This window comes from Lissotriton helveticus, chromosome 1_1, assembly GCF_964261635.1.
Source record: "Lissotriton helveticus chromosome 1_1, aLisHel1.1, whole genome shotgun sequence".
In the NCBI taxonomy this organism is placed as follows: Eukaryota; Metazoa; Chordata; class Amphibia; order Caudata; family Salamandridae; genus Lissotriton; species Lissotriton helveticus.
Window position 1 is genome coordinate 1082729536 of NC_136057.1, and position 22132 is coordinate 1082751667.

At 47.7% G+C, this 22132-nt stretch overlaps 1 protein-coding gene across 5 annotated transcripts in view; it reads right to left on the reverse strand.

The window, feature by feature from the left end:
• Positions 1–22132, reverse strand: part of CFAP54 (cilia and flagella associated protein 54) — a 2603731-nt gene that overhangs the window by 2165941 nt on the left and 415658 nt on the right. For all 5 annotated transcript variants that reach the window (XR_013608312.1, XR_013608313.1, XM_078677994.1 and 2 more), the window contains exon 14: positions 19470–19607. Coding sequence is in view for 3 of the 5 variants with exons in the window: in XM_078677994.1 (XP_078534120.1) it covers positions 19470–19607 (138 nt within the window). In the remaining 2 variants the exon portion in view is untranslated. The remainder of the gene's footprint in view (positions 1–19469; positions 19608–22132) is intronic.

The following is a 22132-nucleotide window of genomic DNA, read 5'->3' on the forward strand; positions in this document are numbered from 1 at the left end:
TGCATGGCTGGGTGTGGGGCAGCAAAGTTAATGATGCTAATGGGTTACAACTTAATTCTGAAGAAGCACATGCTCAATATTTGTTTTACAGAGCTTCACCAGCACCTGGTGGATAGCAAGCTGACTGATCCCAGGAAGCTTGCTGATGAGGCATACATCTGGGTCAGTACCAAGGTGTTCAAGAAGGCATTGGTGGGGGCAGACTCCCAGAAGGGTGGTCGGAGTTACCACCAGAAGGAGGGGGGAGACACAAATAAAAAGGAGCCCTCAGAATGCCCCCAACATAGTTTACAAGGGAAAGGGTCCCATTCCCAATCTGACCACCTAAAGAAATAGGAAGATTTTGTGGTCAAAAATACTGGTAAGCTTGTCCCTAAGTGCTACCAGTATGGGCACATCAAGGAAGATGCGAAGTGCTCCAAGAGGGCAGAGCTCTACAGTTGTTGGACAGTCCCTGAAGTTGGCCAGTGTAGAGCTCGGGGAGGAGATGGTCCCAGTCAGTGTGTGGATGGCGTGGGGGGCAGCTGAGGCTACTTTTGTGTCCTTGGGTGATGGAGAGGTGGTACCTAAGGCCGGCATGCCTGCCTATATTCAAATTCAAAACTTTATTTCAGTTTTTTCTAAACCATAAAAGTACATAATATAAGAACATCACATTAAAAGTTAAAAACTCATCGTCACAGCAAAAAGATTATGAGTAGCTGACTAAACCCTATATCATGGGTGGGGGAGAGATTTTCACAGTCCATCAAAAATTTCTAAAAATGCTAAAAGAAAATAAAAGATTTAAAATATTTACATCAAATAATTAATAAGCGGGGGTATGTCGAGTTTTTGATTCATACATTCCAGTTATAGTTAAAAAAACTGTTGCTATTCAGGGGATTGGAAAAACAGAGAGTTTGCTATTCGACAGTTAATCAGTTTGATAGACCCAATTTATATGTTAAAAACGAATGTTGGAACAGTCTACATACTATCCACTAACTGCTTGCATGATAGTCAACTAGAATTACAGTTTCAAGTCATTTTTAGCTCTATAGAACATTTCACACATAAGAAATCTAGACACACAAAATACTATCGGTCGTGCAGTATCAGATATGAGGATCGTTCAGCCTCTTTATAGTGTCTTACTTTGAGGTTATTACATAGGGGTTTGATCCACCTGTCCCTCAAAGTTTTATACGCCGGGCAGAAAAATAAAATGTGTGAAACATTTTCCTTTACCAGTGTAACGTTTTTACAGAAACTGCATTTATCTGCGTCTTTGTCAAGAGTTCACGGGCCAACTTCAAGAGTCTTTTTGCCCCATTTGGATTTTGTAACATTAGTCTGTAGGACCCCATATCTAAATTTAAGATATAAAGATTTTGCCACCGGGGGAAAAACTTAATCTAAAAAAGATTCAAATTTAGGCTGATCTTTAAACTGAAGGAACCTCAGAGATAAGGGTCCTAGGCTAGCATCCTGTAGTTGGGTTTCATGTTGGTAATCCCAAAAATCGACACTTTACTATTTTGCTACAGGATTTAGTTAGCTCCTCAGGTTTTTCCCAAAAAATTAATACACCTATTTATTTAAACCAGGTGGCAATATGTTTAAACCAAGGGATATCCTTTAAAATACCAAAGGGCATTAACTCTTGTAGGCCCAGTCTGTAGTGAGCAAGCTCATCGGTGGTCCAGATTCTTATCCAATACATGAGGGGACGTAGCACTGCTAGACTATCAGTGCGTTTTAAGTTAATGTCCAAAAAGACAGGTACCAATGGTGTTCTTCTTGGCAACGATAGTAACCATCGCAAAAAGTCATTCTCACCCACTTCAAAGTTACGTTTGCTATTAGGGCCCCAAAGTTCTGCTCCATAGAGGGCTGCAGATTGTGCCTTACACTTGTAAACCTCAATGGCAGGTGATATAGCCTTCGAGGTACTCCCTCCATGTTTCTTCAATATCGGCATAGAATTTTGGAGCAGGATTAGTTTGGTTTTTTCTAATTGGGGTTTCCACGTCATTTTGGAATCTAACGTGATACATAAATAATTAAAGCTGATCACGTATTCTAATCTTTCGCCTTGAAGTTCCAACTTTTAAAACATTTTTTTACTAGGCTTGATGGACATATATTTTGTTTTGCTCGGATTGATCTTAAGACCCTTTTTGGTACAGTATAAGTGGAAAGAATTTATCAGATTTTGGAGCCCACCAGAAGTTTGTGATATTAGAATGGTGTCGTCTGCAAAAAGTAATGCAGGGATTGCCTCCCCCCCTAATTTGGGCAAATCACTTTTACTTTCTTCAAGGAAGGAGGGAATGTAATTTACGTAAAGGGAGAACTAGGTTGGCGCGAGCACACAGCCTTGTCTCACTCCACGCTTCACCGGGATCTCTCTAGTGAGTTCTCCACGGGGCCCCCATCTCACTTTTGCAAAATTATTTTCATGAATTCTAATTATTTGTACTAGTAGTTCAATGGGCACTCCTAAGTCGCTTAAGTGGGTCCAAAGTTTGTTCCTAGGAACCAAATCGAAAGCAGCTCTTAGGTCCACGAATGCTACATACAATGAACTGTGTCTGACCTTGATATACTTCCAACATAGACATAAAAACCTAAAGACCTGGTCGATTGTACTAATCTTTTTTCGGAACCCTGCTTAATATTTTGTTAGCAAGCCCACCTCTTCGATCCAGGACGATAGGCGCAACAGGATATGTCTTGCAAATATTTTTTGGGGAATGTCTATAAGACTGATCGGACGATAATTCGCCGGGTCCAGTCTGTTCCCCTATTTAAAAATTGTGACAATCTCCGCCCCCTCCATGATTTCGGTATTGGGTCAAAGTTTGCTATGGCATTACATAGGGCGTTCATATAAGGGACCCAGGTTGCCAGATCGTGTTTTAAAAGATCTGCGGGGATTTTGTCTATTCCCGGGGCTTTCCCAGATTTTAAAGCTTCAATAACATAATTTGTCTCCTTTAATGTAAAATGTAAGTCAGCTGCCTTCACTGCCTCAATCATGTCACCCGTCAACTCTGAATTGTTAACTTCATATTCATTATTTTTTAATTCAGAATAGAGCTTGGAGAAATGATTGACCCAGGTGTCCTCATCTAGGAATAAATCACGCTGTTTCCTTTCATCATTAAGTTCCAAAACCCTGCCTGATCTTTTATCTTGGCTGCTCTAATAAGGCCCTCCCATATCTCCTCATCCCAGGCTCTTTTGGCGGCAACAATTGTTTGGTTATATGCACCCCTTAGTATCTTTATTTTGGGTAAATCCTTTCCTTTTGTTGCTACTATTAGCTCCGCCTTTGCTGTATGACAGGCCTTAGAGTACCAGGGTTTTCCATTACTGACCCTTCCACTTGCCTTTCCCTGTTTGGTTTGAATTGTTTTACTAAGTATAGGTCCGAGGGCTTTTACCAACTCACCATGTAGATCAGATATTGAGATTAATACTGAGTTGTCCTCGGTATACTTGGATAATGTTTCTGAAAAGGCTAGATATATTTTTGTCAATGCCCCTTCATCCCCTAGGATGTTGGGCCATTTTATAGCACGGTCATTCTTTTTTAACATTATCTGGTCATCTAAAGTGCCATAATTATTGTTTATATGATTCGCTATAGAGAGGAGTTCTGGGGAGGCCCTCAAGGTCAAGGGTAAAAGAACGCTCTCTGTAATAGTGATTATTTTGCAGTCACACAAACAGCTCCAACAACTTAATGATACCATCATATAATCTATATGACTTTGAGAATTCCCTCTGAAAAACGTGTAAGCCTTAGGTCTATCAGAAGGAAGGCAGCCATTGCAAGATCTAAGGTTATGGGCCAAGGTTAATCCTAAAAGCTGAGTCACTGCTACAGTGCATTTGACCTGTTTTTCACTAGCCAGAGAAGGAATGTTGTATACTTGATCCTGTTGCTCCATCACATCATCAAATCCATATACCGGCTCATAGTTACAATTAAAGTCACCAGCAATGAATACCCTTGGGCTATCTCCCAAGGTGTCTAAGACACAATTAAGCTGGTTGATAACATTCGAGAGACCCTGTGAGGGCGATGGCCTATTATAAACATTAAAGAGATATGTAACTTTACCTTCTTTATCTCTAAACTTTAGGCCCAATATATCTTGGGAGTCAATCTCTAAAGGAGTGATTTCAACTTGCAAGGTTACACGGGCCCAGATGACTAAACCTCCAGAGGATCTACCTTTTGATGAACGTTTTGCCTCAACCCCATACATTTTATATCCTACCATGTAGGGGCTTTCTAACATCCAAGTCTCCTGCAGGATAATAATATCATACGTTTCTATAAAAGAGTGCCAATTTGGATCCACCAAATTTCTATTTAACCCTGCAATATTCCAGGAGACAATGGATAGGTCTTGACAGTTGCTATATTTTCTGGAGCGGCAAAATCTATTGATCAAGGTCTCCGCTCTCGGGTCTTGACATATAGTAGGTGATTTACTAGATGGAATTTTTTGAGTAGCCGCCATAGTTCTAACCCCATTAATGTTAGTTACCTCCTCTACGCAACTACTTGTCTGTATGACATTAATTCCCTTTAGATCTTTCTTCAGGGCTGGGGTTAAGAGGGGCTTATAGTCCCCCGTAAGCTTGGCATTCTCAGATGGCAGTCAGTCAACCCCCTCCATCCCCATAAGTGAAGAAAATCTGGTATAAATGGGGATGTTAAATGTGGGAGGCCTGGCGTTACGGGAGGCATGATTTCCATGTCTCCATGGATTAGCCACTAGGGACCTCGGATAAAAATAGCTCAACGATCTTGCAGTTATCCCTCCCTCATAGCCCTCGCAATACCAATCACGAATATGGTTTATCACTCTCCAGTCTCGAAAGTTTATTATAATAATATCTCCAGGAATGTCTTTTGGCCTCCTCCCTACCCAGGACGCCCTTCTAACATTTATAATATCGCCGTCCAAAAGAGGAGGAAGTGGTCTGTTTGCCCTTAGCCAGTACATGGCTTTATTCATGAGGGTCTGATAACTCTCAAATTTCCCTGCAGGGAGTAAAGGGACTCCTGTTAATATAATTACAAGAGGTTCTGCCTCAGGAGGTAAGTCAATGCAAATCGAAGGCCCCACTACCTGGCTACCATTATCGGGCGAGTTCGATTTTTTGTCCTCAATTTTATTACCTTTTGTTATAGAAGGTCTATTTTTGGCTGTTTCCTTTTGTCTGGTAAGATCTAGAGCCGTATTCAGAATCTGTGTGCTGGTTATTCTATCATGGGCTTTGGGAGTTGGCTTGGTACTATTTTTATTATTAGTGGGAGCAGTCTGACCTACTCTCACCTCCGAGTCTTTCGAAGAGGAATGTCTAGGCAACAACTCTTTTAGAGTGGTAGAATTGGTGGTTACAATTTCAGCGATGCACCCAAGTTGCTCATTTATACGCTTGACTCTTTCCACTATAGGTAGCAACAGGGCTTTGAGTAAATGTTCTATGTTACTCATTAGATTTAGCAGTGGGACTGTTATTAGGTCCCCCTTATTCATTTCACTTGAGGAAAAACCTATGTTTTTCTTGGGGGTATTAGTTGGTCTACAAGATTTAGCTCTATTTCCCCTTTGTTTCATGCCCCCCCTCTTCCTTTTTTGGGGAATGCCCGTCCCTGTATGTTTATCACTTGTGGTGTTTTTAGGAGTGCCATTGCTAAGAGTTTCACGCAATGAATCTTCCGGTGAAGTTTCCAATAAGGAGTCTAAGGTGGTATCAGACATAATTGGATCCCTATGGATCAGTTGGTGGGCTGGAGAATCTTGTAATAGCAAAGGGATGCCTACATCTCTTGATTGGTCACTGATTGGTCACTGTTATCAATAGTATATGTGGGCGTTTTAGCTTGATTTATAGCCCCCAGGGACGAATGTTTTGTTTGCCACTCAGTAGATATTCGTCTCTCAGTAAGGGCTATTTCTTTCTCCAATACTGAGGCAGCCCTTGTGATGAAGGCATCTAATGTCCCTCTAACAGAACCACCAATTGATGACTTCCGCCCTAAGCTCGGGATGGTATTCATTGTTTATGCCCTATATTTGCCTCAATAAACAGTACAAAATTAATTCTAACCAATTAATACACAATGAGAAACCTTAATGTAAGTCGAGTAAATCGTAGGACCAAGAGGGGAGCCTAGCCTTGGCCAGCCCCGGACGGCCACAGACGGCCCGCCCTTTGCCCGGGCTTAGCCCGGCATGGGGATGTGATGGCAATTATATTGCACCTGAGGCTACAGGCGTGGCGGAGGTCCGGGCCAGGTGTGCTTGGCCGGAAGGAGTCTTGGGACTTGCAGTCCCCCACAGGTAGACAGTCAAAGTTTCAAAATTAAACGCCACTCTCAATCAGGGCGCTTTGTGGCTGGTGCTTCACCCGGTTAGTCCTCTAGTGTAGAGACAAACAGGAACGCCATCCAAGGAAAGTACTCCACGATTTTCGATGTCCTCACGAACACGCCACAATCAGCTCTGCGCAGCGGCACCCGTGATAGCGGGTGCGGCAAGCCGTTTTGAATGCGCCTGAGGCTGCGGGCGTGGCGGAGGTCCGGGCCAGGTGTGCTTGGCCAGAAGGAGTCTTGGGACTTGCAGTCCCCCACAGGTAGACAGTCAAAGTTTCAAAATTAAACGCCACTCTCAATCAGGGCGCTTTGCGGCTGGTGCTTTACCCGGTTAGTCCTCTAGTGTAGAGACAAACAGGAACGTCATCCAAGGAAAGTACTCCACGATTTTCGATGTCCTCACGAACACGCCACAATCAGCTCTGCACAGCGGCACCCCCAAGTATAGGCAGTGGGTCACCTTCAATGGGCAGAGAGTGAAGGCTCTAAGAGACACAGGAGCCAGTATGACTACCGTCAGGTGTCATCTGCTGTCCTCAGAGCAGGTGAAACCAGATACATTTCTCCAGGTTGTAGTAGCAGACAGCCATGAGGTTGTCTGCCTGCGGTTCTAGTTCCCTTCAAGTGGGGATGGTCTCAGGTGCTCTTAAGGTACCTGTGTGCCCTGCCAGGTCTGTGGATTGTTTGCTAGGGAATGACTCAGAGCACAGTGCCTGGAGGTAAGTGGAGCTCAAGTCGCACCTGGAAATGTTGGGGTGCATGAGTGGGTCTCGCGTCTACTCAGTCAATGGCTGCCTGGGAGAAGTAGGAGGCTTGGAAAACCAGCCTCTGAAGCTCCCACGGTATCAGTGGATGGGGGGCCAGAGGAGGAGACCCCGGAGCAGACCGATGTAAACATTGCCTCTCTGGTGATCTGACTGAGCTTGCTGGGTGGCAAGTTGAGGGTGGGCCCACCAGAGAGAAGTTCTGCAAGGCACAGAGTGAGTAACCAGCCCTAGAGGGGCTGAGGCATTAGACCAAAGCCCAGGCAGCTGGAAACATCTCCAGAGATCACATGATCTACTGGGAGAATAATCTCTTCTACTGTGAGCCTAATGAGGCGGTGCATGGGGCAGCATGTGTGCTATGATATGATATATGATAATTACTTATAAAGCGTATGAATGCTCTGGACATCTTGGCTCTGCAACTGTTCTGAAAGATATTAGATAGAAAAAAGAAAAAAAGGCCCGTACTAATTTACAAATAACCAAGTGTTTGAAGTCTTTCTGAAGAGAATGAGATTGGTCATGAACAAAGACTGTTCCATAGTTTGGCAGTACAGACAATAAAACTTCTGCCACCCCAAGAGGTATGATGAACTTGGGGACTCTGACATTTTTGGCAGTGGTGGAATGGAGAGTCATGGTGTAAATGTACCATTTAAAGCTACAGTTAAGATAGTCCTAGCCCATCTCATGAAGGGTCTTGTAAGCAATACACATGGCCTTAAACGTAACGCACTTGCTGATTGGTATCCAGTGTAGCTTAAGTAGGGCTTGTGATGCCGATTGAAACTTGGGGATCCCTAGAAGCATGCGGGCGGCTGCATTACGCAGCATCTGAAGTTTGTTCAGCAGTCACTGTTGCATGATAAAATAGGGGGTGTTGCAGTAGTCTATTTTTAGAAAGAACGAGAGTCGTCACTACAGTGTTCTGCAGGTCAAAGGGACTACATGGAAGAATTTTTCTTTCTTATTGTCCTTAAAGTATAGAAGGAGGAAGAGATGACTGTATAAACTTGATCTCCGAAGCTGAACTTGTCATAAAACATAACACCCAGATTCCTTACCTTCTTAACTGGGGTCGGGAGAGTTCATAATTCTTGGGGCCACCAAGAGGGGGTCCGAAAGGAGATGTTATTGCCAAAGAGAAGGACCTCAGTATTTACAGAATTTAACTTGAGGCAATTGTCATTCATTCAGTCAATCAATCAATCATACCACTTGTATAGCGCGCTACTCACCCGGGAGTGTCTCAAGGCGCTTGGGGGAAGGGGTCTGCTACTGTTCGAACAGCCAGGTCTTGAGTTGTCTTCTGAAGGCGAGATGGTCCTGGGTCAGTCGAAGGTGGATGGGGAGGGAGTTCCATGTTTTGTCAGCCAGGTAGGAGAAGGATCTTCCTCCGGCGGTGGCTCTTCGGATGCGTGGAACGGCGGCGAGGGCGTGGCTGGTCGATCGTAGCTGGCGGGTGGGTGTGTAGAAGGTCAGGCGGTCGTTGAGGTACTTGGGGCCCAGGTCGTGGAGAGACTTGTGTGCATGGGTGAGGAGCCTGAACGTGATCCTCTTGTTGACGGGGAGCCAGTGCAGGTCCCTCAGGTGGCTGGTGATGTGGCAGCGTCGGGGGATGTTCAGGATGAGTCGGGCGGATGCGTTCTGGATGTGTTGGAGTCTTCTCTGTAGCTTGGCTGTGGTTCCGGCGTAGAGGGTGTTTACGTAGTCCAGTCGGCTGGTGAGGAGTGCCTGGGTGACCGTCTTCCTGGTTTCGGTCGGGATCCATCGGAAGGTCTTGCGGAGCATGCGTAGGGTGTGGAAGCAAGATGATGAGACGGTGTTGACTTGTCTGGTCATCGAGAGGGAGGAGTCCAGGATGAAGCCCAGGTTGCGTGCGTGGTCTGTTGGTTTAGGAGCGGTGCCCAGGGCGGGGGGCCACCAGGAGTCGTCCCAGGCGGAGGGTGATGGTCCCAGGATGAGGACTTCCGTCTTGTCTGAGTTCAGTTTCAGGCGGCTGTTCTTCATCCACTCGGCGACGTCTTTCATCCCTTCGTGTAGGCTAGTTCTGGCGGTGTCCGGGTCTCTGGTGAGGGAGAGGATCAGCTGTGTGTCGTCGGCGTAGGAGATGATGTTGAGCTTGTGTTGGCGTGCGATGGCTGCAAGAGGTCTCATGTAGACGTTGAAGAGGGTGGGGCTGAGTGATGATCCTTGTGGTACGCCGCAGATGACTTCAGTGGCCTCGGATCGAAACGGGGGGAGGCGAACTCTCTGTGTTCTTCCGGCGAGGAACGAGACGATCCACTCCAGTGCCATCTCCTGGATGCCGATGTTGCTGAGGCGTTGAACTAGGGTGCGGTGGCAGACAGTGTCGAACGCTGCAGAGAGGTCCAGGAGGATGAGTGCCTTTGTTTCCCCGTTGTCGAGCAGGGCTCGGATGTCGTCAGTGGCTGCGATAAGGGCGGTTTCGGTGCTGTGGTTGGCTCTGAAACCGGACTGCGAGGGGTCGAGGGATCCGTTCGTCTCGAGGAAGGAGGCCAGCTGTCTGTTGACGATCTTCTCGATGACTTTAGCAGGAAAAGGGAGGAGCGAGATGGGGCGGAAGTTCTTGAGGTCGGTGGGGTCCACTGTTGGTTTCTTCAGTAGGGCGCTGAGCTCGGCATGCTTCCAGCACTCCGGGAAGGTGGCGGTGTTGAAGGAGGAGTTGATGATGTTCCGGAGTTGGGATGCGATGGTGGAGTCGGCCTTGTTGAAGACGTGGTGGGGGCACGGGCCGGTGGGTGATCCGGAGTGGATGGTGTTCATCATGCGGGCTGTGTCTTCGATGGTCACTGTGGTCCAGGTGCGGAGGGTGGTGGTGGGGGGCGTTGGTTTGACGGTTGGGTGCGTGGGTGGTGCGCCGAAACTGTTGTGGATGTCGGCAATCTTGCGGTGGAAGAACGAGGCGAGAGAGTCGCAGAGATCTTGTGAGGGAGTGATGTCGTTGTTGCCGGTGCTGGGGTTGGAGAACTCCTTGACGATGCTGAAGAGTTCCTTGCTGTCGTGGGCCTTGTTGTCCAGTCGATCCTTTAGTGATTTCTTCTTGGTGGTGCGGATGAGCTGGTGGTGCTTGCGGGTGGCTTGTTTGAGGGCGGTCATGTTGTCTGTGGTTTGGTCGAGGAGCCAGGTTTTCTCGAGGGTGCGGCAGTTCTTCTTGGAGTCCTTGAGTTCGTCGGTGAACCAGGAGGCCTTCTGCTGGGAGGGTTCTTCAGTGGTGCGAGGTCGTCGGCGCAGGCGGTCAGCCACTGTGTGAAGTTGCGGGCTGCTTCGTTGGGGTCCGTTGTGCTGGCGGGTGGGCTCTGGCTGAGGGAGGTGGTGAGCTGGTCGGCGGTGATCTTGCTCCAGCTCCTGTGAGGTACCTGTTGCGGGAGGTGGTGGGTCGTGGTTCTTTTGAAGCTGAAGTGGACGCAGCTGTGGTCGGTCCAGTGGAGTCCGGTGGCGTGGCTGAAGGTGATGTACTTGCTGGAAGAGAAGACGGGATCAAGCGTGTGGCCGGCGTAGTGGGTGGGGGTGTTTACCAGTTGCTTGAGTCCGAGGTTGGCGAGGTTTTCCAGCAGGGCGGCGGTGTTGCGGTCCTTGTTGTTCTCCAGGTGGAAGTTGAGGTCTCCTAGGAGGATGTAGTCGGCGGAGGGGATGGCGTGTAGGCTGATGAAGTCGGCAATGTCTTCGCTGAATTGTGTGCGTGGTCCCGGGGGTCTGTAGATGAGGGTGCCTCTGAGGGTGGTCTTGGGGTCGGTGTGTATCTGCAAGTGGAGGTGTTCCGCGGTGGCGAAGGTGTCGTCGGAGTCGGTCGTGATGCGGATGGTGTTCTTGTGGACGATGGCGATGCCTCCTCCCGTCTGGTTGATGCGGTCCCTCCTGATGATCTTGTACCCGTCCGGGATGGCGATGGCGATGTGGGGGGCTGAGGAGACGTTCATCCAGGTTTCCGTGAGGAAGGCGATGTCGGGTGATGTTGCGTTGAGGAGGTCCCAGAGTTCCACGGCGTGTCTGTGGACGGAGCGGGTGTTGAGCAGGATGCACTTCAGGTGGTTGCTGCTGGTGTTTGGCTTGGCGGGTGCGGTGCAGGTTCAGAGGCAGGTGAACTTGCAGCTTTTGCAGGTGAAGGGTCCGTGGGTGCGTTTCGGGGTGGCTCGGTAGCATGCGGGGGTCCGTCCGGCGTTGAATGCGTTGAGGCTGGCGGCATCATAGGTCCGTCGGGTCGTCTTGCAGCGGCGGGGGCCAGGGGTCCTGGCGCTGGGCGCGGGCCAGGCGCGGACGGGCTCAGACGGGCTTGCCTTTGGCGCGCCTTCGGCGCACAATCGGCGCGCCCGCTGCGCATCAACGCTGGCGTGCGTGGGGGCGACATAAGAAGGAGCCAGGAGGGAGGAGCAACTGGGTGGCGGGAGTGGGGCGGCGAATGGGTAGGAGGGGGGCGGGGCCGCAGGGAGGCAGCGGCGGGAAAGGAGGGCAGAGGGCGGCTCAGCGGCGGCTGGGTCGCCCTGTGGGACAAATGAGTGAAAACAAAGCAGGGCAGCAGAAATGAAGGCAGCAGAGGGCACCAAGGGCAGTAGATGACAAGAGAGAAGGAGGAGGCAAACCGTAGAGTGAGATAAATAACGAGAGAAAAACGAGAAAAAACGGGAAAAACGAGTAAAAACGAGTAAAATAAAATTAAGACTAAGGCAGCTTAAACCAAGGCAGCAGGGGCACCAAGGGCACCAGAGGGCTGATGGAGGCAGTAGCAGGGGTGTATGGGGGCGACCTCGCCTGGTTACAGGCTCAGCGGTCGCTCCCTGCACCTCTGCGCTGTCTCCTTAAGAAGGAGCCGGGAGGGAGGAGCAGCTGGGTGGCGGGAGCGGAGCGGCGAATGGGTAGGAGGGGGGCGGGGCCGCAGGGAGGCAGCGGCGGGAAAGGAGGGCAGAGGGCGGCTCAGCGGCGGCTGGGTCGCCCTGTGGGACAAATGAGTGAAAACAAAGCAGGGCAGCAGAAATGAAGGCAGCAGAGGGCACCAAGGGCAGCAGATGACAAGAGAGAAGGAGGAGGCAAACCGTAGAGTGAGATAAATAACGAGAGAAAAACGAGAAAAAACGGGAAAAACAAGTAAAATAAAATTAAGACTAAGGCAGCTTAAACCAAGGCAGCAGGGGCACCAAGGGCACCAGAGGGCTGATGGAGGCAGTAGCAGGGGTGTGGGGGGGGCGACCTCGCCTGGTTACAGGCTCAGCGGTCGCTCATTCATCCATTTGCCTACTTCCTGAATACAGTTTTGAATCTAGTAGTTGTATCGTTACCATCTCTAGAAAGCAAGACTAACAATTTGTATGTCATCGGCAAATGCCACCAGAGAAAAGCTAAACGCTCTGATCAAACTGGCCAGTGGTGTAACATATGTAATAATGGGCGTAGGGCTCAAAGAGGACCCCTGAGGGACCCCACAGGGAATGGAAAAGTGGGCTATTATGAACCTTTCAAACAGAGTTGCGTGGAAGTGCTGTGGAATGCTCTAAATAGCCCGCCACCCAAGGGGGGCATGTCTGAGGATGTGGCTTAGATCTGCCACTTCTTCGCATGTCAAAGCCAAACAGGTGGGTTAAAATAAAAGCTAACTGGGGTCCTGCAGCCCCCAATTCTTGCCCCAGGCTCCCCTGTGGAGGAAAGTAGTGGTAAATCAATGTAAATTAACAAAAAATGGGTGCAAGAGTAAATCATAAAATAGATTAAAATGGGTATGAGCCATCAAAAATATATGCCACCTGGTGCAGGTCTTGTACTCCGCACCAAGTACCTACTTGAAGGTTTTGACCATAGCAGTCGATATAGAAAAATCTTTCGATTCTATGTGCTGGGACTACCTTTATGTGACACAGGCAAGCGTGGTCTGGGTAGTGGGTTTATAAACTGGGCATGTCTGTTGTACACAGACCCAGTGTCCTGGTTGAAGACTGGCACTACTACCTTCACATCAAATACAATTGGGAGAGGTACACCCCAAGACTGTCCTCTTTCTCCTATACTTTTTGCTATGGCACTGAACCCAATGCCTTCACGCTTTGCACTGTTCACTATTACCATGTATTGCAGACAGACGGGGCATCCCTCTATTTCTCCCTCAATTAAACTGTGCCTTCCTTCAGATGAGGGGGATTGGCAGTCCCTGATCTGGAGCTGTACTACCTGGCGGTGAAGCTGAAATGGGTAGTGTAATGGCGTAATGCACTATGGGGTAGTGGAGCCCTACTACCACTGTTTAACCCACCTGGGCCATTCTGGAGGCCGTCTTCCTAACCCTGTGCCCTCGCTATTGTAGGGAGAGGGAGGGTCCTATGCTGTCTATCCTTCGCTGGACAAAACTTCCTTATGCCAGAGACGTCCCATCAGCAATATTGCCTCGCCTCCCACACACGGGGGACTGGGATGGTTTGCTTGAGTAGGAGCATCCGGGACTAAATAGACTCAAGGACTGGTACTGGAATGCCCACCTACTGGACTTCCAGGACTTAAGTGATGAGTTTGATAGTCCGCCTCATCAGTTTCTCTTATAAACCGCAGCAGCGACTACCGTTTGGAGGGTTTGGGTCATTGAGGGTGTGAAACCTATCAAGCAAAGTGTCTGAAGACCATCTGCGCTGCAAAGTGCCAGGCCCACAGAATCATGCTGCTGTATTGCTCTCTGCTCGCTCAGGCCAAATGTAACCTCTCTTCTTTTGCAGGATAACTGGGCCAACAGGGAGTTGATGGATGGGGAATGAACCAACATATTGTGTTATATTCTCCAGGTGTCCCGTAATGCCTGCTTTACAATGATTGACAATTATTACTTGCATAGAGTATACCGGACTTCTAGTCAACTTAATAAAATGGCATGTTCCAGGTCCGGACTAGATGATGCAGACTTAATTCATATGGTATTGGACTGCCCAACTCTCACCCTATTCTGGGAGTGGGTGACAGTCCTCGTAAATCCCGCTATTTGGCCGCACCCTCGAGAGTACACCGTTGGTGTGCCTGCTAGGATTGTTCCCCAGACCCCACGCAGGCTTATCACGTCTAAGGCCACAGACCTGGCCTTTGTGCTGGTGAGTCAGCACATTGCAATGATTTGGAGCTCTCCTGTTGGGCCCTCTCTCCTGGGATGGTGGCGGGAGCTCTTTGGATGGATGGAATGTTAAAGTGCTGCTATGACGATGGAAGTACAAAAGAGCCAACATCGTCTAGTGCATGTGCAGGCATGGGATCTCTTGCTTCAGGATAGCCCTCTGATAGCTGCCATCTGCCATCTGCCACCTATTCCTCACTTCGGACATGGCCTTGTCTGGCGAGAATGGAGTAATTTCTGCCTGGTTAGGGTTCACCCTTGCCGCATACGCTGTAACTTCACATAACGACACACCTACGGCCCCCCTGCACATAATGCCTCTGCCCCTTCTCCTGCATGCGCCCCATAGCTTCACCACGCTTCCAACTAAAGACCTAATTTGCACCCCAGTCACATCGTGCCCAACCATGTTCACCCAATTGTTTAGTTGCTTAACCAAACCGCCCTCTATTTTTTCCCCTTCCATGTGGTCATGAGTCCCTTACATTTTTGTAACACACTCTTAGTACTTACTTAAACCGCACATATAAATATCATGGCACTTTTCTTTGCATGTTACCTCCTAGATCGTAAACTAGATAGGCTGCTTTCTGTCTTATATCACTAAGAGAGGCTGTGCTGTTTTGTATGTTACATGAGTTGAGCTAACACTGCATTTCTTAGCACTGTAGCTAGTCTGGAGCTGGGGCAGGGAAGGCAGGAAACCTGTGCACATCAATGTAAAGCCTCTCGAAGCTTCTCCTAATTAAAAGGAAGGTTGGGTGTAAATATTGTACCTCGTACACCAACTCTTCAGTACACTTCTGGACCAGTGGACACTCTACCAGCTAAAAAGACTGCTGTGCTGCTGAAAGGACGCCGCTCTGCTAAACTGCTGCCCTGCTGTGCTGACACGCTTCCAAGCTGCCCTCTTCCCTGGGTGAGACAAATTGAACCTGCATCTATTGAACTCAGGGCCCCAGAGTGACTCCACGGGCTAGTTGGATGGCCTCCTGACTAGAGCCTCAGGGACAGAAGGCTTCAACAACCTTTTTTTATCACAAACTTTATTAAGTTTTCCCATTATAAAAGAAAAAAAAACAATTATCCATAATCACAATAAATCACAATGCAGAACGTGCAGCATGCCGTCGCGCACGCAGCCAGCACGTTCATTAACAAAGTGCCAGTATAGCAATACAATGAGCGCAGTTCTACAACAACAATACTTCATTGCATATACATCACTTGGCAGCAAGTATTCCACTCTATATTTTTCTCTTACATTGTGAAAACATCATTATGCTTAAGAAAACAATACAACTACCCTGGATTCCTCCCCACACCTCCAGTCACCTTAACTGGGAGCACCATCTGCATCCGCCTTACTAACAGAGTAAAATAGTAACATTACTCATAAAGACCTGTACAAAATCCAGGACTTGGGACATAACCCAACCCTACCTGGGGCGCTCAGGGACATCATACGAGCAGCCACAGTCCCCATCATAACCTCTCTCAGCTGCAGTCATTCTCATGCTACGTCTACTGGTGTTAGTTCCTGCCATCTTTTAAACCCTTCACACAGCACATCCCATGCCATCGCTATTGGTATCTTTCTCAGTCCTCTCTGTTCTTCTCTGAGTATCGCAGCACTTTCAGCAAGACTCCATTTTATCACTTCCTCCCTCCAGGACTCTAAGCTTGGCGGTCTAGCTGCCTTCCATCATCTAGTTATTTGCCTCTTCGCCAGTAGGAGCGCAAGGTTGGCAAAACGAGCTTGCACCTTATACCTTTTGGGTTGTCGGTATATCCCCACCAAACAGCGCCTCGCCTCATTCCAGGTATTATCCCCTATGATATCCGTAAGCACACGCTCAATCTGCACCCAAAAATGTGATAGCGCTGGACATGACCATAACGTATGTACAAACCAGGCATTTGCCTCCACGCAGTGCAGACAATTTGGGGGGACATTTTGTGAAGGCTATGTGGAGTGAGGTATGCTCTCTGAAGAATCAAAAATGGAATACATTTGAACTGCACATTGCGGGACACAATCTCTGGGTATGCCAGTATTCTCGCCCAGTCTTTGTCCATTAGTCCCTCTGTTACATTTGCTTCCCATTTCATCCTCAGTGCCCCGAGGGGCGATGATACTGCTCCTCTTATACCCACATAAAGCCATTTTGTTAAATGTCTAACCTTGCCCATTAAATGGAGCATGTGCACTAAGTCATTCACTGGTGGCTCCTGTCCAGTTGGAAGGCTTCAACAACCTTGTATCTAGCACCGGGACTTTGTCATACGTGAGTCCTATCCTTTCACGTAGGGCAACCCCAGTCCTGGACCCTTGGAAGTGGGCCTGAAAGCGCTCTGCCAGCCCATCTGTGGATCCAGCAGAGCCAAGGCATCTCCTCTGCTGCGAGGCACAATCCCGAGAAGAACGGACGCATCATCTCTGCTGTGATGATTCTCTCAGCGCAAGGACTCTGCATCTATCTCGTAGCCCACATCCGAACTGCTGCTGGGCTAAGCTTTCCTGACACGGGCCCTCCCATTGCAAATCTCTTGTTGACGACAGCCTCAATGAAGACTAGGTTTACGCATTGCAGCCTTGCAGGGCCTCGGAACTGACGCTTCGCCTTGGTTGTGTGATGCATCCTTGATGCCAGACTTTGTATCACAAGCCCCTCGTCGGTGGGATACTCAACTATGATGCAAGACCTCGCATCGAAACTTCGTAGCTCCTCGGAACAGATGCATCATCTCGGCTGTGTGACACATCCTTAGCGCGGGACCTCACAAAGCTCCGCAACCAGCATTTAAGGTCCTGTTGGGCCGCGGGCCTAACTGGGTCCCTACAGCCGGCCCTTGCTCCACCACGGCCAACCTGAACTTCTGACTTTGACCTGGTCCGCTGCTACCAGATATCCACATTTGCCACTTTGTGCTTTTTAGTGCTATTTTCACTGAAACCTTTACACTTCTATATCTCTGGTTCTACTGATTGGATTTTTGTCATTTTCCTCTTGTTTTAATTAATAAAATCTACTCTGTTTTCTAATCTGGTGTAGGATCTCTTTTGTGGTTTGTTTTCATTGTCTTACTGTTTGAAGTGTTGCTTAAATACTTTACATATTGCCTCTGAGCTAAGCCTGACCAGGGCCGGACTGGCCATGGCGGGCACGGGCATTTCTCCGGTAGGCCGCTGGGGTGGGGGCCGGTTTTGGTCACCTGGGGGGCTGTTTTCGTTACCGGGGTCGGCAATATCGGCCCACTGTAACAAAATCAGCCAAAACCGGCCCTCGCAATCTGCTCAGCTGCACTCCCCCTCACCCCATGGCGGACCAGCTGAGCAGTTTACCAGGGTCGGTTTCTGTTCTCAGTCCGGCCCTCAGCCTGACTGCTCTGTGCCAAGCTACCCGAGGGTTGAGCACAGGCTTAATTTGGGGTTTGCTTGTGACTTCACCTAGACAAGGATTGAGGTTCTTGCTTGAATATGGTTTCACCTCCTTCTCTCAACCAGCAACCCAATTTCTTACAAAGGGTATCCTCTAGGAAGGCTACCATCGGCGAGGTAAGTATTATGAAACCGAGAAGGTGCTGAAAGCTTATATCTGCAAGATCCTTAGGGAAAGAGTGGAGGTGTGGCCAGTAAATGCTAAGGAAAGGTCTACACAGAAGCCCTAAGTTAAAGGGGAATTCTATGAGCAAAAAGCACAAGTAACCCATCCCTTCCATTTTTAATGTTGCAGATCTTACACTCTCGCTACCTTCGGTTGCATTTGTGCCACGTTTGTTTGCCACATCAGAGGCAGCCACGACCTAAGCCAAGCCAAAACCCAACAAAGTGTTTGGATGCATCAGGCTACATCCACACGTTTGGCCTTAAAGTGAGCAGTGTAAACTGAACATTTGCCTTATGGTTAAACAACTTAGGTCTCTATGAATCACTCACTCTTTAATATTTATGGCTACAACAATCAATTTATGAGAGATAAAAGATATGCAGAATATAATAAAATAGAACTATAATAGCAAAAGACTGGCTAAATTTTTGGGCTGAACCACTAAATTACGATTTTGGAGGCCATTTGCCTTAATTAAAGTCTTTTTTTACTTGCATTGCTAGTTCAAATTCCTGTTACAGTGAAACACCAAGGTCCAGAATCGGGATGTAGTATTACTCTATGAGGCACCTAGTTATCAATGACACATTTCGCCAGATAAATCCTGGCAGAATATGTTCACTGAATATGGCTCCGAATTAGAGAATAATCAACTAACATTGATGCAGCAGTACAGACTTCTGCAGTGAATTCCTATTCGACAGGGTCAAGCTCATCATGGTGTGATAATAGCGCACCCCCCGGAACTGGAATTTCCAGGTATAGTACTACTACATTAGGAGTACAACGATCACCAAAATGAGGGCTTGATGGTATTAAACATTGCAACGGATGAATGAAGTTCAATGAGAAGTTGGTTTATAAATTAAAGCCACGTTCTTATACACAGGAAGCGGCATGCCAAAGTGTGCTTGAAATTAGAACAGAGATTAATAGCTCCAACTCAGAACCTCGTCCCTTTAGACCAGGACTAGAACTATGGTGAAAAACTAGACAGTACATTTGAAAGTACACTGGTAACTTATCAGCAAATAGTGAATAACCCTTATAGCATAGCGAAGAAACCTTCTACCATAGCTACATAACTCATACAACAAGATGTGTAAAGAAGTATATCTTTTTTAATGAAACATGCAATGTTTACCGTCATAGTGGAGTGGTGTGGCTCACAGGTTAGAGGTGGCAGACCCGGAAGCAGAGGACGGCCCGGGACCAGGGTTCAATTCCCGACGCGGCAGGGTCGAGGACCAGGGTCAGCGGACTCGATAATTCTCGCCTCGGTGCCTACTCTAACCAGGGATCACACTCGGCAACTCTGGGCATTAGCTTGCCTCATCTCCACAACGGCCCCCCACATACGCCGGGGATGCCTGGTTTCACCTTGGAGATACCCAGTAGGGACCATCTCACAGGGAAAGCCAGGACGGGTTCCCCAGCGGTCTACAGCGCAGAGATACTCCTTCGGGAGTCGATTCTAGCGCTTTAGGAACACACAATTAATTAATTAATTAATTAATTAATTAATAGATCATAATACATTGAATTCCTTGTCATATAAAATAGACAGTAAATGGACATATTTGTATGGAGATTAAGATGAAAAATACCTTGCTGTTTTCTTCAAATTTGTGGATAAATTTGGAGCCATCGCTGCCACTCGGCTGGATTCTGTGAACTGGTGGTTTGCATCTCTGCCACAGAAACATTACCACACTCACGATCAAATCTTTATCTGGTAGGCCAGCCTGAAAAGCAAAGTCCGACTTTAGTGCACAAAAAATGTGGATACATCAAGTTCATGCAAGGGGGAGAATTTATAAATACAGTCAGGAGTATTCTCCATCCTACCCACAAGCAGCACCATGCAGATATTCATTGTAACAAGCATGTTGATAGGGTACATAGTGGTTTACAACTCTACCTTCAATTTTAGCCATGAGTAATGTGTGAAATCCACTTCTTGAATCCTCACCAAAGCAGTAATCACCCCAGGGGTGTTGAGGCTGAGAGAAAGGTTGCCTTTAACAGCAGAGATCCTGAGGACGGTGCTGCTTTACCAAAGGACATTCAATGTGAGTAGAATTAGGATATTGGTCTTTTCTTGGACTAGTGGTGCTTAGGTTATGAGACTTTCACTATGTGTTCCTTTTTTGTGACACATGGTTTTACAAGCGGTGTTATGTCTGATTTGGTTTTTTCTTCAATGAGCACTTAGGTTCTCACTCCTTGGTGTTTTCGGTGACGGACTTCTTTATTAGGTAATATATTGTGCAGACTTAATTAGTTGATAAGTTCGGTATTCCATTATAGATTTGACAAGGGTCCATATATATTTATGTATTACAACACTTTGTCGTGAAGATAGTCCCCTTTACTTGTTGACACCGGAGATCAAAACATTGAAATTTGAATCACAACAACTGTTATATGTTTATATAAAATTAATTTCCTCTACACAATTTGGTTTTCAAAAGAAGTTACCTTGGTTGAGTGATTACCGTGGGTACTTGGACATCCATTGATATATGAATTGTAAATATTCAAGCAACTCCACATAAAAGTGAGTATATTCTGTTCCTGCTCTGTACAGTCATTTTTTATATAATTTGTTTGATGTTTTTTGATATAGTAAACTCCATGTAATTTTAGGAAGCTGGCTCTGTGTATGCTGTACCAAAGTAAGGTATAGTGTGCACAGAGTCCAGGAAATCCCCAGAGGTATAGCAGAGGCTAAATTAGGTATGTACTAACAGCTCTCTTTGTGGTAGTATGGGCGATCAGTTAGGCTTATCCAGAGGGTGTGTTAAGCATTTAATCTATTTACTGAATCAAGGGCTGATACACACACTCAGAGACCGAATCCAGAGAAATTAGGTAAGTATAAAAAAGGTATACTTTTGTTTTATTTTAGAAGCAAGCAGGACTTTGCACAGATTAGTAATAGATACTTTAAAAATGCAAGACTGTTCAAGGTAATGCAGTTGTGATTGAAATTACAATTGTTACAGGTTTGTATCACTTTTAAATGCAGTTTGTATCATACAGTTAATACTTTTAGATTACATTTGAGTTACTTTGGATTACTTTGAGTACTGGGGTTGGTATGCCTAGATACCACACCTTAAGATGTCTACATACAAGGTAAGTACGACTTTGTATACTTTGCAATTGAGTTCACTTTTCTCCATACATTAGCAATTCCACACAGAACAATTTTAGGTCCAAAATCTTATAATATGGGTTCCTATGGGAGAAAAATGGTTATTGGTTTTGGAGGCAAGTACTCAAATCACGAAGGTGAGCTTTGGGGGTCAGGACAAAGGTTCCTAAAGGTCTAGAGGGGCACTCACGCTGCACCACCAGTGGCACTGGGGCAGCCGGGTGCACAGTGTAGGGGCCCAATGTTAGCCAATGGGGCTAAGGGGGCCTTCGGTTAGGGACTGCTGTTGAGCAGGCCACTTGGTTTGGGAGCCAAGCTCCTGGGGTTAAGGTCAGCACTGCAGGGGCCAATGACCAGCACAGGAGCTGCACAACCAGGAGCACTCGGGCGGCCGGGTGCAAAACAGATGTCACGGACCCTGTGCTTTCCAATGGAGACCCCCGTTTTTGGAAATATGCTACAGGCTTGGGCAGGGAGACTTCCTGAAGGGGACCACCAGCTGGAGAGGTAAGTTAGGATCACAGGGGATGCCTGGACACACCTCGGTTAGGCCACCCAAGGCCGTGGGGTATTGGGTGTAGGGGTGATTCTGGCATTGGGTTTTTCTTATCAGATCCAGTCGGGGTACACTTCAGGTTGAGGCTGTAGGCATCATTGGAAATCTTGAGGGAGATCGGGGAGCACCGGATTCCAGGTCAGGATTGCTGGTGAGACATCCTTGGGGTGTTGGGCCACTCTAACTCGGGCTGTGGGCGTCTGGTGCAGAGTGGTGCAAAATCGCAAAGTCGACGGAATCCAAATTCTGGAGGTGAGTCTTGGGTTGAGCAAATCCAGTGCTCACGGGAGACAGATTCTGTGGGAAGATCTCAGGGCAGGTCCTCGGGCTCCGGGGGGTTGCTGGCTGCTGGACTCACTGGGGTTCTTGCTGTAGGCAGGTCGTAGACGTAACAGGCTGGTAGGGCTGGGGTCAAGGCAGTTGGTGTCCTCCTCTTCATCCTGGGTCAGCACTGCTATTCGGTCCTTCTTCTTTCTTCCTCAATTCGGGGGAGGCAAGGTTCATGGTCGCCCCTAATACTAAATGTAGGGGCGTTAAAGGGTTGCGCAGTGCAG